This window comes from Dasypus novemcinctus, chromosome 22 (assembly GCF_030445035.2).
Source record: "Dasypus novemcinctus isolate mDasNov1 chromosome 22, mDasNov1.1.hap2, whole genome shotgun sequence".
NCBI classification, from domain to species: Eukaryota; Metazoa; Chordata; class Mammalia; order Cingulata; family Dasypodidae; genus Dasypus; species Dasypus novemcinctus.
The window spans coordinates 48724856-48738138 of NC_080694.1; the positions used below are offsets into that span (position 1 = coordinate 48724856).

Sequence of the window (13283 nt, forward strand, 5' to 3'; positions counted from 1 at the left end):
TGGGGGGTGGGAGCTGACAGCGGCCGCCCTCAGCCTTGGCCTTGCCCGCCTTCCCGGCGGCCTGCGGAGCTGCCCGCTCCCCCTCCCCGCCCCGAGCAAGGGGAGAGCCGGCCAGGATAACGGGCCCGGCTCGGCCCTCAAGTTCTAAGTGTGTCCGGTAGGGAGGCCAAGGGGAAGTTTATGTTAGAATTCGACCACAGAGGAGCTCGGCCAATTGCTTTAGGCAGGATTGAGGGGAGGGCCGTGGGGCGCAGTAGGGAGATGTGGAAACAGTGGAACCCGGGTAGAAAGGGAGAGAAAAACAACTGGGGATCCCTGTGGATTTTGGCAGTGCGTTGGTCTTGCTTTCGTAGCAGGTGCAGCAGTGGATTTTCTTGAAAATGTCCGAGAAGCAGGGCAACGCCGGGGCCCAAGTTCAGGGTTTACTTCCCAAGTTTTACTGTCATTGCCGGGAGTGGGGCTGGGGGACCCGGTCCTACGGTCTAGGTGGACCCCCAGCCCAGTCCTGGAGCCTGAAAGCACCGGGGAAAGGCGGTGGGGGGCTGGGGACAGGGGTGGCAAACTGAAGCCTCCCTTGGTTTTGCTGTCACTGACTGGATGGAATCAAGGCATGAGGAACAGGTGGAGACTGGACTGAAAATAGCCGGGGCTGGGGACAGGGACGTCCGGGGTGGGGCGGAGCGAGGTCAGCCCTGAGGGGTGATCAGAGCGCTCTGAAAGGCCGGGGGCCACGGGAGTGCGTGCCCGGGCCGGCTGGGGAGGAAACGGAGGAAAGCAGCGCAGCCTGGAAGCTGGAAGCGGGAGCGCTGGAGCAGACAGGAGCGGCCGGGGGCCAGCCGCCCCGCTCCGCATTCGAGACCTGGCTCGGGCCACCAGCAAAGAGCCGCCGGCCCTCTCCAGCGCCCAGGCCTGGCTGCAGTGCCCGGTGCTGCCAGCGGGGGCGGGTTTGGATCCCTCGCCGGACGGGCAGCTGGAGCTGCAGGGGTGGAAGGAGGCGGGGGAAGAAGGAACCCTTAGCGCTGTAGCAGGATGACCCCCTGGGGTCCTTCCCAGGGCGGAAGAGACTGGCCAGCTCTTAGAAGAAAAGTGCAGCGGTGTGAAGGGCAGGCCTGGGCCTCCTGGAGAGAAGGCTGGAGCCAGGCCCCAAGATCACGATGTGGGCATTTGGGGCAGACTCATAACTGGGTGGCCTCCAGAGGCCACTTACTTACTAGGGTGAAACTAATTCTTAATCCAACTGTGTTCAAAACCAGGATGTGGTATGTGTTTTCTGAAGCAGGCACCATTTGGAAAAGATAAAGCGCTTAAAATTTGTGCAGTCGAATGAATCACTCCTTCCCTGGCATTGTTTGGCTTTCAGTTTGGGCTGATGGCAGCCGTTCGTGTTGGCGTCCTGGCTTGTGATGGCACCTGGCCTTCTGCATGGACGTGCTGCAGCGGGAGAGCACCTTGCCCTTGAGAACTGTTTCCTGTTCCCACGTTTGTGGGAGCGTACCAGGTACATGCCTGGAAACCCGAGTCAACCGGCACGGCCTTTCCAGGTGATTCCGGTAATGGAGGAGCTCCCCGGTGCAACAGGCAGCCGCCTGCTTGGCCAGCCGCTGCGGGCTCATGAGCTTGCCTGCCTCTGGCGTTGCGGGATCTACTGAGGCCTTGTGAGTCCCTGTTTTGCGCAGTTTGCTTATTGGTGCCTGAGATTTCTTGGAAGCAGATAGAAAGTTTTCATTCCACAATCAGAAGCCTAAAATGTCAACTCCCTGGCAGGAGAAGCGGTACCTGAACACAGATTTGGAACTAAACTATAAATGACTGACCTTGAGCCTAGCCGGAAAGCAGGGTTGAGTGGCGAGAGCAGAGAGCACACACCTTGTGGGAGTGGAGGCTGGCTGGGAAAGGAGCAGCTTGACTGTTGACAAGCTGTGACTGTGACAGTTTTGCTAAAGGTCAGATTAGGCCTGGGGGAGGGTCATCAGGCAGTGAGCGGGAAAGAAAGTTTCAGTCCTCCTGCAGCGACATTTCTGCAAGTCCCACATAAAAGGAACTTGAGGTCACCCCCGCAGGTAGACATGGCACAGGTGGTTTGGCGGGGGCTAGGCTGGCATGTGGTGCACCAGGCAGCAGCCCTCCGCAGAGGCCCGCCCACCTGCTCGTTTAGCCAAGTCCATTAGAGAAGGGAGGCGTGCCCAGGGCTCTGGGTGGGGGCATCTGGGTGCCCTTTTCGGAGGAGGGGACATGCTCCTGAACACACGACCTTCGTCTTTATCCAATACCCTTGGGGAGCTTGTATCTGCCCTTGACTCCCTGAAGGTTTTCCTTTGGCCCTTTCCTGGTCCTAAAGTCCTGCCCCCAGTGTTGTTGTGTTTTTTTTTTTTTCAATTTATTAATGCCATCCTAACTTTGGAAGTCTGGCACTGAAGAAAATTTGCAGCAGAAAACTGGCCACTTGTCCTCGATCAGGGAAAGCACGACGGGTGTCCCGTCTGCTTAGGGCTGCTACTTTCTTCGCCAGCGGTCCCGTGTGAGGAGCTCGGGTCCCGCTTCCGCCCCCCACTCCAGCTTGGTCCGAGGTGGGTGAGAACAGTGGAAAGAGCGCCAGGCTGGGAGCAAGGTGGCCTTCAGTCCGAGCTCTGCCACTAATTATTTTATTACTTGGCCTCAATAAATTTTGCTCTGTAAAATAGGAAGTTTTGACTGGATTTGTTCTTACTCATGAATGCATCAGAATCACCGAGGAGATAATCCAAAACACACATTTTGTCTCCAACACAAAGCTTCTGATTTTTTTTTTTAGATGTTGGGGCGGCATGGGTGTGTGTATTTTGGAAGTCATCCTCAGGCGGTTCTCATTTGACTACTCTGCTTGGGGACTCCAGGGGTCAGAGTCACCTCCAGAGGGCAGGGCCAAATCACAGTTTCCTTCTTAACCAGAGAGCAATTTATTCCACACCTTCTGAGCCACTTGGGTTACAAAGATAAGACATTGTCCCTGTGTGTAGGCTTACCATCCACAGGTGAGGCAGGTGTGAAGATGATCCATCTATGTAATAAAAGAATTGCTTTAATCGGTTCCATTCTTGGAACCAGGCCATAGAGGCCCCTGCCCTGGGCCGCTGTTCTGCATCTGACCGCACCCCTCCTCGCCGGGCAGAGCCCCCTGGGGGCCGTGCTGGTGCTTCTAGACCTGCCGCAGGTGCGCAGGATCCTGGGCTTCCTGTCCAGGTGCCCTTGAGCTGATCCCAAGGCCTCCGTGGGCCTCTTCCCAGGGCCAGCCGTGCTGCTGGTGTGCTCACCGCTCGTCCCAAGGAGTGGCCAAGGGGCAGCTGATATGGAACGGGTGTGTCTGATGGAGTTTGACGTGTAGCCTGGGGTATCCCTGTGTGAACGGCGGGATGTGGGTGGGAAGAGAAGCGGGGCTGGTTTCTCTTACCTCCAAGTGCGGTTGCAGAACTCTGAAGAGCCCATGCAGTCTCTGCGTAAGCCTGGCCTTCCAGGTCGCTAATGAAATGGTATTTGTCCAGGTTGGAGGATAGGACATGTCTTATCTGGCAGCGTGTTAGCCTGATTTATAACCCTTATATATTTAGAAATGTGAAAAGTGGGCCTCCATTTCAATGTTTGGCCCCCAAAACGTTGGGCCATGGGGCTGAGTTTTCATGGATGTGTGTTTAGAGAGCAGAAGAAGTGTTTTGAGGGGGAGTAGTTCATGACTTTATGTTCTCTTTCAAACCAGGCGGTTGCCGTATTTGATACATTGACCAGCCGTGGCAGATTAAATGGGAAGCTTTGTTCCTGGGACGCTGGAAAAGGCTAGTGAACAGCTAGTTTATTTGGGGGCTGATTCTGTGTGTCGTGTGTTTGGATGAATAAAACTGGGGAAGATAATTTTATTTCTCCTTAGGGAAAACTCTAGAAATGAAAGGGAAGGTTTCATTGTCAAGGCTAACCTTTTCCATGAAGAGCTCTGATTGTGTGTGTATGTGTGTGGGGCTGCTGAGAGGTTTTAGAGTGCCAAGAAAAACCCATTGTGAATGCAGTTGTGGCAGTGTAGCAGCTATCCCCATGTATTTTGGGAGGAGGATTAGAGTAATTTGAGACCAAGGAATTCTGATTACCTTAAGCCTGGGGAGTTAAAATGTTAGAGAGCCATTAGCAGCACAGAAGGTTGCAGCTAGTAGACCCCTTCGGTTGCTTTCAGGCTGTAGATGTGACTTGCTCCACTGAAGGAGAACCAAGAGTCATAATGAAGGAACTGGAGGGAGGGGTGAGCCGGCCACTCGGGGCTGTGCAGTCGCAGCATCACATTTCCCATCACCGGCTGCTGCTGGGGCCAGTGCAATCAGTGATGATGTCATTCACCCAGAAAGCCTTTTGGACTTGGAGAAGCAAGGAAATGAATAGGCTAAAAGGTCTGAGATGTGCCGTAGGGTTTTCTGACATGCTGATTGCAAAGTGGAAGTTGTCACCAATGAAAAAGAATAAAAAGAAGGGTCTAGAGAAATACTAATCGAAATTGAGTGTTGCTGGTGGAATCACGAAACCAGGATTAATGCAGGTCCAAATCCTTTCAGCAGCGTCAGCTTCACCCCTGTGTTAGCCCTGCCAGGTCACCCTAAGGCAAGCACCGTTTCCAGTGGGGTGTGTATCGGTCAGGGTCCAAACCAAGAAAACAGACGCTACTGAATATTTAATGCAGGGAACCCTGGCACAGCTGAGGTGCCAAGTGGGCTAGTGAGAGCACCCAGAGATTGACAGCAGCAGGAAACCACTCCCACCCGAGGGTGGAAAGTCATGGGGCTGTGTGACTGGAGCCCACGGGTCAGGATCTCTTGGTGGATGCTGGAACCGGGGCGGAACTAAACGAGGACCACGTGAGAACAAGCCGACACTGTATATTCAGAGCTTGCTGTAGCAAGGGAAGCAGCCAGCGTAAATGCATTTGGCAGAGACTCCGGGCACGCAGAGGAGTGGGGAAAGGGACAGCTTCAGCTGTGCCGGGATTGAAGGCTGTTGACTGGGGGTGCTGGAGGGGGCCAACTCGGAGGGGAGCACGTCTGGCTTTCTCCAGTTGATCCTAAGTTGGAAGTAGGGACAAAACAGGGCAACTGTCCGTGCTTGAGCAAGTCCTGGCTGTTGGGTGCTGATGGCTGCAGGGCTTGTGGTCCGCCTTCCTGGGTTGTTTGCTGCTGATAAGGACTGGTTTCCTGAAGTTGGAGTGAAAATCGAGTTAGATGGCTCTGCCTCCAGCTGTTGTAAGTCAGAGGAACAGGTGTTCATCTGTGGGAACATATGGTGGCAATGTACTTCCCCCAGGTCCGAATGTAAAACAGCTGAGGAGGTGGGAAGGGTCCAGGTTTAATGATTTGGAGCTCACTGCGGACGAATCTGGAGTGTCTGGCTCTAGGTGGAAGGTGAGAATGGAAGGGATTGGGAAAGGGGAAGGGCCGTGGTTGGCAGAGAAAAGTGGAGTGGATTTTCCCAGAAAGGGATGGGTCCTTCTCTTCTTGGTAGTGAGTAAAAGCTGACTTGTATGTGGGTTTTAGGACTAGAATGAGCCAGGCTGGGACAGCAGGTGGTGGTGGGATAGGAGAGGCTGGCGAAGGCAAGAAAACTTCCAGCTGGGGAGGTTTGGCTTGATGGCAGAACGTCCAGTGCCTTGTGCTGGCAAGGTACCTGGCCCAACTCTTGCACCTGGGGAGAACCTCTGGATTTGGTTTCTTTCCAAGCACTCTCCTGTCTTCAGAGCACCTGGCTCAACCCTTAAGCGAATCCAGGGACCAGGGGCCCTCCACTAGCTTTGTGTTCTTCCCTCTTGATCCAAACCCTGGCGATTCCACACATCTTGCATGCGAGCAAAGCACTTCCCTCCTCTGCCCTGTTTTCCAATAGGTGGATCTCGAGCGTACCTTCACATTTCGGAACTCCAAGCAGACCTACTCAGGGATTCCCATCATTGTGGCCAACATGGACACCGTGGGGACATTCGAGATGGCAGTGGTGATGTCACAGGTAAGATGGTGGGCTTCCTCCCGCTGCTGCTTTCAGTGTGGGTGGGTTGTCGGGGGCCCAGCCTCGACCCTGACCCTGGACTTATTCAGACACAGGGAGGAGGGGCAAAGCGAGGTGCCTCGGGGCATTTGCTGGGGCTGATGTATCTGGGTCTGATGGTTGCTGGAGCGATGCTCCTTTTTTTTTCAAGACAGAAGGTGGCTGGTGGCTGGGCTTTGCGTCCAGTGAGAAGGTCAAGATCAACCGCCCTTCCTTCTTTGAAAATGTCTGTGATCATTCTGGAAACTAGAGATAAAATAGAAGTTAGATGGTGTGACCAGTGCATATTACAGAAGAGCGACGGCATCTTTACAACGATGTAGCCGTGCAGTTTGTGCTATTGCATGTCCTTCAGAATTAGGCAGAAGACATTTATTTGGCACTTAATGAGGCAGACACTAACACTGGATATAATGTATATATGAGGCACATTCTGTTTGCAGATGAGGAAGCTGAGGCAGGGAGAGGAGAGGTCACTTGCCCTGCACTACTCAGTCAGGTAGAGACACAGCCAAGATTTAAACCCACCTGGTCCGACGCCAGAAGCCAGGGGACTTGCCTCTCAACTCAAGCTGACCGATGACAGTACAAGCTCAAGGTGGACGAGAGTCTCCTTTAGCCAAGACCCAGTTTAATTTCCAGTTAAAGCAAGGTGCTAGTATCTTGGCCTTGGGGAAAATAGAGGGACAGCCCCTTGTGGGCAGGATGCTCGGGTCTCTCCTCTTTGTTGGAGCAGCAGGGCGTCTTACACATTCTAGATGCAGAACGTTTGCAGCTGCTGCTCAGGGGGATTGCACCTCTGTTTCTGTTGATAACGTTTGCCCAGTGAAAAGATAAATCCAATTAGTCGAAAGAGCTTCTCGGTGTGTGAGTAGCAAGTCTAGCCACAGGAGGTGTTGGGATTCATTATTAGCCAGTGATTACAAGGAAATGATTTTCAAACAAATTATGTGCGCTGATTATGGGGTAAAGGGAGCCTGTCTTCCGTGGTCAGATATCTTGCCTGTCAGCCCTCAGCGCCCACCAGGCTTTGGGCCAGAGGTTACTAACTCAGTACCTAAGGGAACTGGTGTTTATTTCTTTTTTGTTTCCCTTCCCCATCTTTTCCTTGTGCTGCTCTGTGCTCAGCCATTGCTATTAATGAATTATGTATTTGTATGAGAGTGGGTGGAATTGGGGAGCAATAAATAGCCTGGTTATTAGTCCATGAAAAACCAAGAGCTTGCTTTCCTCTTCCCATTGTCAGAGCAAAGATGTGCTATTAATAAGACAGTATACTCTGAAATAGCTGAGCATGTGTGCTTACTACGAATGTTCTATTTCTAGGATTCACAGGGTTATTGGAAGTTGATCAAAGTCATAGAATTTTAGAATGGGAAATTCTACCCGAGGAACTAGGCAAACAAATGCAGGGAAATCAGGTAACTGGCCACAGTAGAGGGAAAGGAAGCTGAGCTTGATAGTCAGACCTGAGTTCGAATCTGCCCTTTGCCCCTTATGAGCCAAGCAGGTTTTCACTGTCTTCAACTCCATTTCTGCCCAGCAGAGGCAGTGATAGTATAAATAGAACCAAGTTGTTCTGAGAACTAAATGCAATAGAGAACTAAATGAAATGGTGTATGTAAAGTTCGTGTACAAAACAGGGTCTCAGTAAATGCTGGGTCAGCAGTTACAATGATATAATTCCCTCCGTCAAGAATACCAACTGCCCGACGGGTTTAGCTCTCAGCAAGAAGTGGTGAGGTTGTGAACACTAGAAAACGCTTTCAGGTCTGACTCAGGTTCTTTAGATTTGGTGAAGCAGAAGTTTGTCTTGGCCCAGTCCTTGTGGGTGGGGGACGGGTTGCATTTTCCCCTTTCCGACCGTCTTTGCCTCTCTCAACCAAACTCAGGTGAGGGTGGGAGCCCAGGTGGGATTGGCAGGCCTCTGAGAACTCTCCTTTGTCCCTCCCCTGCCTCCTGACATCGCTTCAGACCCCGAATGCAGTATTGTCTAATCAGATGAGGTGGCACACAGGGCTTTGCAGTTCTATCCATTACACCTTTGGACCCAGGGAGAGCACCCAATATGCTTTTCTGCTATTGGACCACAAACACCATATGGAGGACGCGAGAGAGGGCTCAGTTGGCTTCTCAGCCCTAATGATACTATTTTGTTTCCTAGCACTCCATGTTTACAGCAATCCATAAGCACTACAGCCTGGACGACTGGAAAGGCTTTGCCACAAATCACCCAGAATGCCTGCAGGTATGACTACAGCCTGGTTAGAAAATTGCAGATGTTGCACAGGGAATAAAAGCTTCAGGGCTGTCAAAAGGGTTTGAATTGGCAGCAGATAAGCACAGAGAATCCTGAGACCCGGGGGAAAGAAGTACTGGTCTTCCAGCCCTGCCTCATTGCCAGAGATTCATGGAGGAAACCTGTTCTGTATAGTGTTTATGAAATGCCAGGATTTACTGCAAGGGAGGTCTGTGTTTTCCCTTGAAAGATGAAGTGTTATCAGGCGAGCTTGGGGGAAGACCTGTTCCCTGCCAAGTTTTTTAAGGTGGATCAAGTCTACACTTGCCTTTTGACTATTGGAAAAACGTTCTAACAAGTATTTTGGAGTTGGAATAATAAGTGCACCCACTGGGATGGCTAGAATAAAAAAGGATAAGTATTGCTAAGGATGTGGAGAGATTGGAACCTTCGTACAACACTGGTGGGAGTGTAAAATGGTATGGCTGCTTTGGAAAACAGTTTGGCAGTTCCTTTAAAGGTTAAAGAGTTACCATGTGACCCGGCAATTCCACTCCTAGGTGTACATGCAAGAGAAGTGACAACATATGTCTTTGCAAAAGCTTGTATGCAAATAAATGTTCATGGCAGCATGATTCATACACGCCAAAATGTAGAAACAACCCAAAGTCCAACACTTGATTAATGGACAATCACATGTGGTATGTCCATACTACAGGATATTATTCAACCATCAAAAGGTATGAAGTACTTACATATGCTACTTGGAAAAAGCTTGAAAACATTATGCTAAATGAAAAACAACGAGACACAAAAGGCCACCTACTGTATGGTGCCATTTCTGTGGAATATCTCAAATAGGGAAGTCCATAGAGGTAGAAGGTAGATTAGTGATTGCCAGAGGCTGGGGATTGTGGGGGGATAATGGGGAGTTACTGCTAAGTGGTATGGGGCTCATCTGGGTAGATGAAAATGTTCTAAAATTGATTGGTGGTGATTGCACGACTCTGAATGAACTAAAAACCGTTGAACTATGCAGTCGGAATGGGTGAATTCTATAATACGTGATTTATATCTGACCATAGCTGTTCTTAAAACAAAAAACCTCCTCTGAATAAGGTAGTTTTAACAACGACAAACACCGACCCACCTGGGTTTCCTCCCAGCGCATTTGGGCAGTTTCTGAACCAGTGTCAGCAGAGAGGCCCTGCTTTAGGGACTTCCCCATCATCGGGTCATTTTGTGATAAAATAATTCTGCCTCAATAGCAAGTCCTTCACTTTTGCCATATAGTGTTCAAATGATTTAGACCTCTCCATGTTTTCTTCCCTGTAAGCTTAGAGAAGTTGGGGGCCAGTGTTTTTATTTTGGTCATGCTTCCAACTTCTGTTTGGTTTTTTTTTTTTTTTTGAAATGTGTTGTTAGTTGGATGCTTGGCCTTTGTTGCCAAGCATAGATCAATTATTTACTATTCTCCTCCCCCCCAAAAAGGCTCATGAAAAAAGGAAAATGCTAAAAACTCAGCAGCACTGAGAGAAATCACTCAACCTCAAGTTCTGTGTGCCACATTTGATAGAAATGAGCAGGAAAATAAAGCTCTTGTGGAGGTCTAGTGGGAAGGGAAGAATGCATGGATTGGGCTGGCCACGTTTGGGCTGCCAGTCATGAAGAGCGGATTAGACAGAGGACGGAGCCTAAGTCCATCATGGTAACAGTCTCTGGGATGTAGCTACATGGGTGTGAGTTTTAGGCATAACATAAGGGATATGAAAACGGATCCCTCATCTGGGACTAGGGGTTTAGAGAGAAGGGTTGAAACGTAAATAATCTCATGAAAGATGAAATACTGACTCTGGGAGCAATCCCCTTGCTTAGTTTCACTAAGGCATATGTTACAGAAAATAAATCCTTTCCAAAACATTGGATTTTCTGAGGAGGCAGAGGGGATGGGGTTCCAGAGCACTGCCTGCTGTGGGGGTCTTAGGAGGAGATGTTATCGTGGACCAGGAGGTGATGGCCTCAGATTTAACACATATACAAGTGCAGTTGTTAAAAAGATTATTTGGGGCTCCTAGGGAAATTTTACCACTTTTGTAAGAAAATGGAGTCTCGGCGCTCTTTGTACCGACACTCAGGTTGAGCTTTGCACGATGTGATAGTATCCTCTTGGGAGGAAAAATGAAAATCAGAAGTTTTAACTGAGGCATTTTAGACATCCCTGCTTCTTCCCCCAGGAAAGATGCTCAGGGTGAAGGCAACAGATTTGGGGTGAAGCTGCCCGGGTTGCCTCTCTCTATGCTTCCCAAGGCCTCTTCTCCAGGAAAGTCTTCCCACCTCTCAGTTGTCCTCCCTTGAGTCTCGTTGATGTGACACATTCCTATCAGTAGGTCCATGGTTCAGTGTTGCGCATCGGGAGTTTGAGGAGACTAAATGAAAGCCAAAGACAAGTTCCTGAATACTTAAGAATCCATTGACTGGAAAGGTCCAGGTTTAAGGATATATGGAATTTAATGGTGAAAAGAACAGGAGGTTCAGATGATTTGATGATCGCATTCCTTTTCCTCCTGCCATTGCAAAGTTCTTGAAAAGGTCTGCCTTGTTTCTGAGAATAAACCTGAAAGGTTCGCTGTGCCGTCCCCCGTCCAGGTGCATGGATGGAGGGAGCGGCTGACTTCCTGAAGCCACTGCTGAAGCCTGTGCCTCTTGGTTTGTTTGGATGCAGCATGTAGCCGTGAGTTCGGGCAGCGGGCACAGTGATCTGGAAAAGATGAGCAGCATTCTGGAAGCTGTGCCGCAGGTGAAGTTTATTTGTCTGGACGTGGCCAATGGATATTCCGAACATTTTGTGGAATTTGTGAAGCTCGTCCGGGCTAAATTTCCAGAACATACCATCATGGTAAGTATGCTGGGACATTCTCTAGATGGGGAAGTGAAGAGTTTGTTCGGCCCCTCAGGGGCCAGCTATGTTCTCTTCAGAGCTTCTAGAGCCTTCGTATTTGAAGACTAGTTGAGAATCATTAGGAAAAGGGCAGACAGCAGCTACAGAAGGTCTGAGAACTAGCTCACTCTATAAAAAATATAATTGGGATCAGCATCATAGGGTGTTGGCTCCTTCTTTTGGATAAGTATCAAATGTTTCTTACCATGTGATACCTTAAAAAAGGGCCCATGCCATTCTTAAAGAGTATATTTAAAGTTGAAAGCCTGTAACTGGGTTTCACTTGGACATTTATGTCATCTATGTTCCATCCGTACTTGCCCCTAGAAACTTCTGCTGTAAGAATTGAAATCTACATCATCATTTTACAGTAGACAACTCCTGATTGCACCTTGGAGTGCTGTTTTATCTAGGACCTTGATGTCTTAACTTTTCCTGCCTTCGTTTCCTGACTGCTATGGCAAATATCACACATGGGTTTGCTTAGCAAGAGAACTTTGGTGCCTCATGGTTTCAGAGGCCAGAAGTCTTGCTTCCTCCCAGAACCGGTAGCATTCTGGTTGGCCAATGATCCTTGGGTTCCTTGGATTTCCAATCACATGGCTTTCTCTTCCAGTTCTGCTGGCATCTAGCTCCTCCCCATGGCTGTTTTCTTTAAGGCCTCCAGTCCTAGGATTCAGCCCGCCCTCATTCTGTTAGGCGACACCTCCTCTAAACCTAGCATCTTCAAAGGCCCTGTGTACAATGGCTCACGCCCACAGGAATGGATTCATAGTAACATGTTTGTTTCTCTGGTCTGTAACTCAATGTCACACTCCCCAATTGTTAGCACCTGGGTGTAAATGGAAAGAGAATGTGTATTTGTTATTGGTCTGGAGAAAGAGGGAAAGATGGGTTTACAGAAAAAGAAGGTAGAAGCTCTGAGGCTTGGCTTTTGAAAAATCTGTTTTAATTATGCGTGTCTTTATTAGCCTTAACACAGACATTTATAGATTAACCACTAAATTATTTTCCTAACCTTCCCCTTTCTTGAATTTCAAACTTTATTAATCTTCATATTTTACCCTTGTAAGAAAATTGGGAGGCAGAAATTATTGCTCTAAATATAGTTATCTTCTGTTAATGTGCTTCCAAGTATTTTTTTTTTTTTAAAGATTTATTTATTTAATTTCCCCCCCTCCCCTGGTTGTCTGTTCTTGGTGTCTATTTGCTGCGTCTTGTTTCTTTGTCCGCTTCTGTTGTCGTCAGCGGCACGGGAAGTGTGGGCGGCGCCATTCATGGGCAGGCTGCACTTTCTTTCACGCTGGGCGGCTTTCCTCACGGGCGCACTCCTTGCGCGTGGGGCTCCCCCACGCGGGGGACACCCCTGTGTGACACGGCACTCCTTGCGCGCATCAGCACTGCGCATGGCCAGCTCCACACGGGTCAAGGAGGCCCGGGGTTTGAACCGCGGACCTCCCATGTGGTAGACGGACGCCCTAACAGCTGGGCCAAGTCCGTTTCCCCAAGTATTTTTAAGCTAAGTAGTTTTATGCTCTCCAATCATACGGGAGGATAGGATCGAGAATTGTCGTAAGGTCAACCAGGCATGTAAGTGGTGAAGAGGGAAAGCAGCAAAATTCATTTCATCCCCTATAATAGTGCTGTCAACTTCATTTTTCTTTTTAAATAACAATTCAGTTTATCGAGCACCTACAATGTTTCAGTAATAATACAATGTTTCTTTTTAAAATAATAATTTGGTTTATTGTGCACCTCCTATTCTTTACAACATTTTGAAGAGTAGGAACAGTCATCCCAAATTTATTACAGATGAGGAATTCTAGTTTGTTCTCACACTTTGGAATGTTCTCAAGGTCACACCAACATTATGTGGCCAAGCTGGGGTGGGAAGCCAAGTGGGTTTGAATGCCAAGTGCGGGCTCTGCCCGTTAGTCCACACTACCCTTTGAGACTTGTTAACCTGCCCCTGTGCTTGTTACCCTTACAGATAAAGCTCCCCCTTCCCATAGGTGAGTCACCAGTTCTCGGCATCGCAGTGCTGAGGCGGGCACGCAGACC

General features: G+C 49.4%; 1 protein-coding gene across 4 annotated transcripts in view; it reads left to right on the forward strand.

The window, feature by feature from the left end:
* Positions 1-13283, forward strand: part of GMPR (guanosine monophosphate reductase) — a 66756-nt gene that overhangs the window by 270 nt on the left and 53203 nt on the right. The window contains exons 1-4 of one of the 4 annotated variants that reach the window (XM_023586071.3): positions 978-1655; positions 5887-6006; positions 8210-8293; positions 11007-11180. In XM_023586071.3, the coding sequence (XP_023441839.2) occupies positions 5962-6006; positions 8210-8293; positions 11007-11180 (303 nt within the window). In that variant the 5' untranslated portion in view covers positions 978-1655; positions 5887-5961. Of the gene's footprint in view, positions 1-977; positions 1656-4937; positions 5250-5886; positions 6007-8209; positions 8294-11006; positions 11181-13283 lie in introns of those variants that run through there. The other 3 variants (XM_071210985.1, XM_071210984.1, XM_004483446.4) reach the window with 3 other exon arrangements.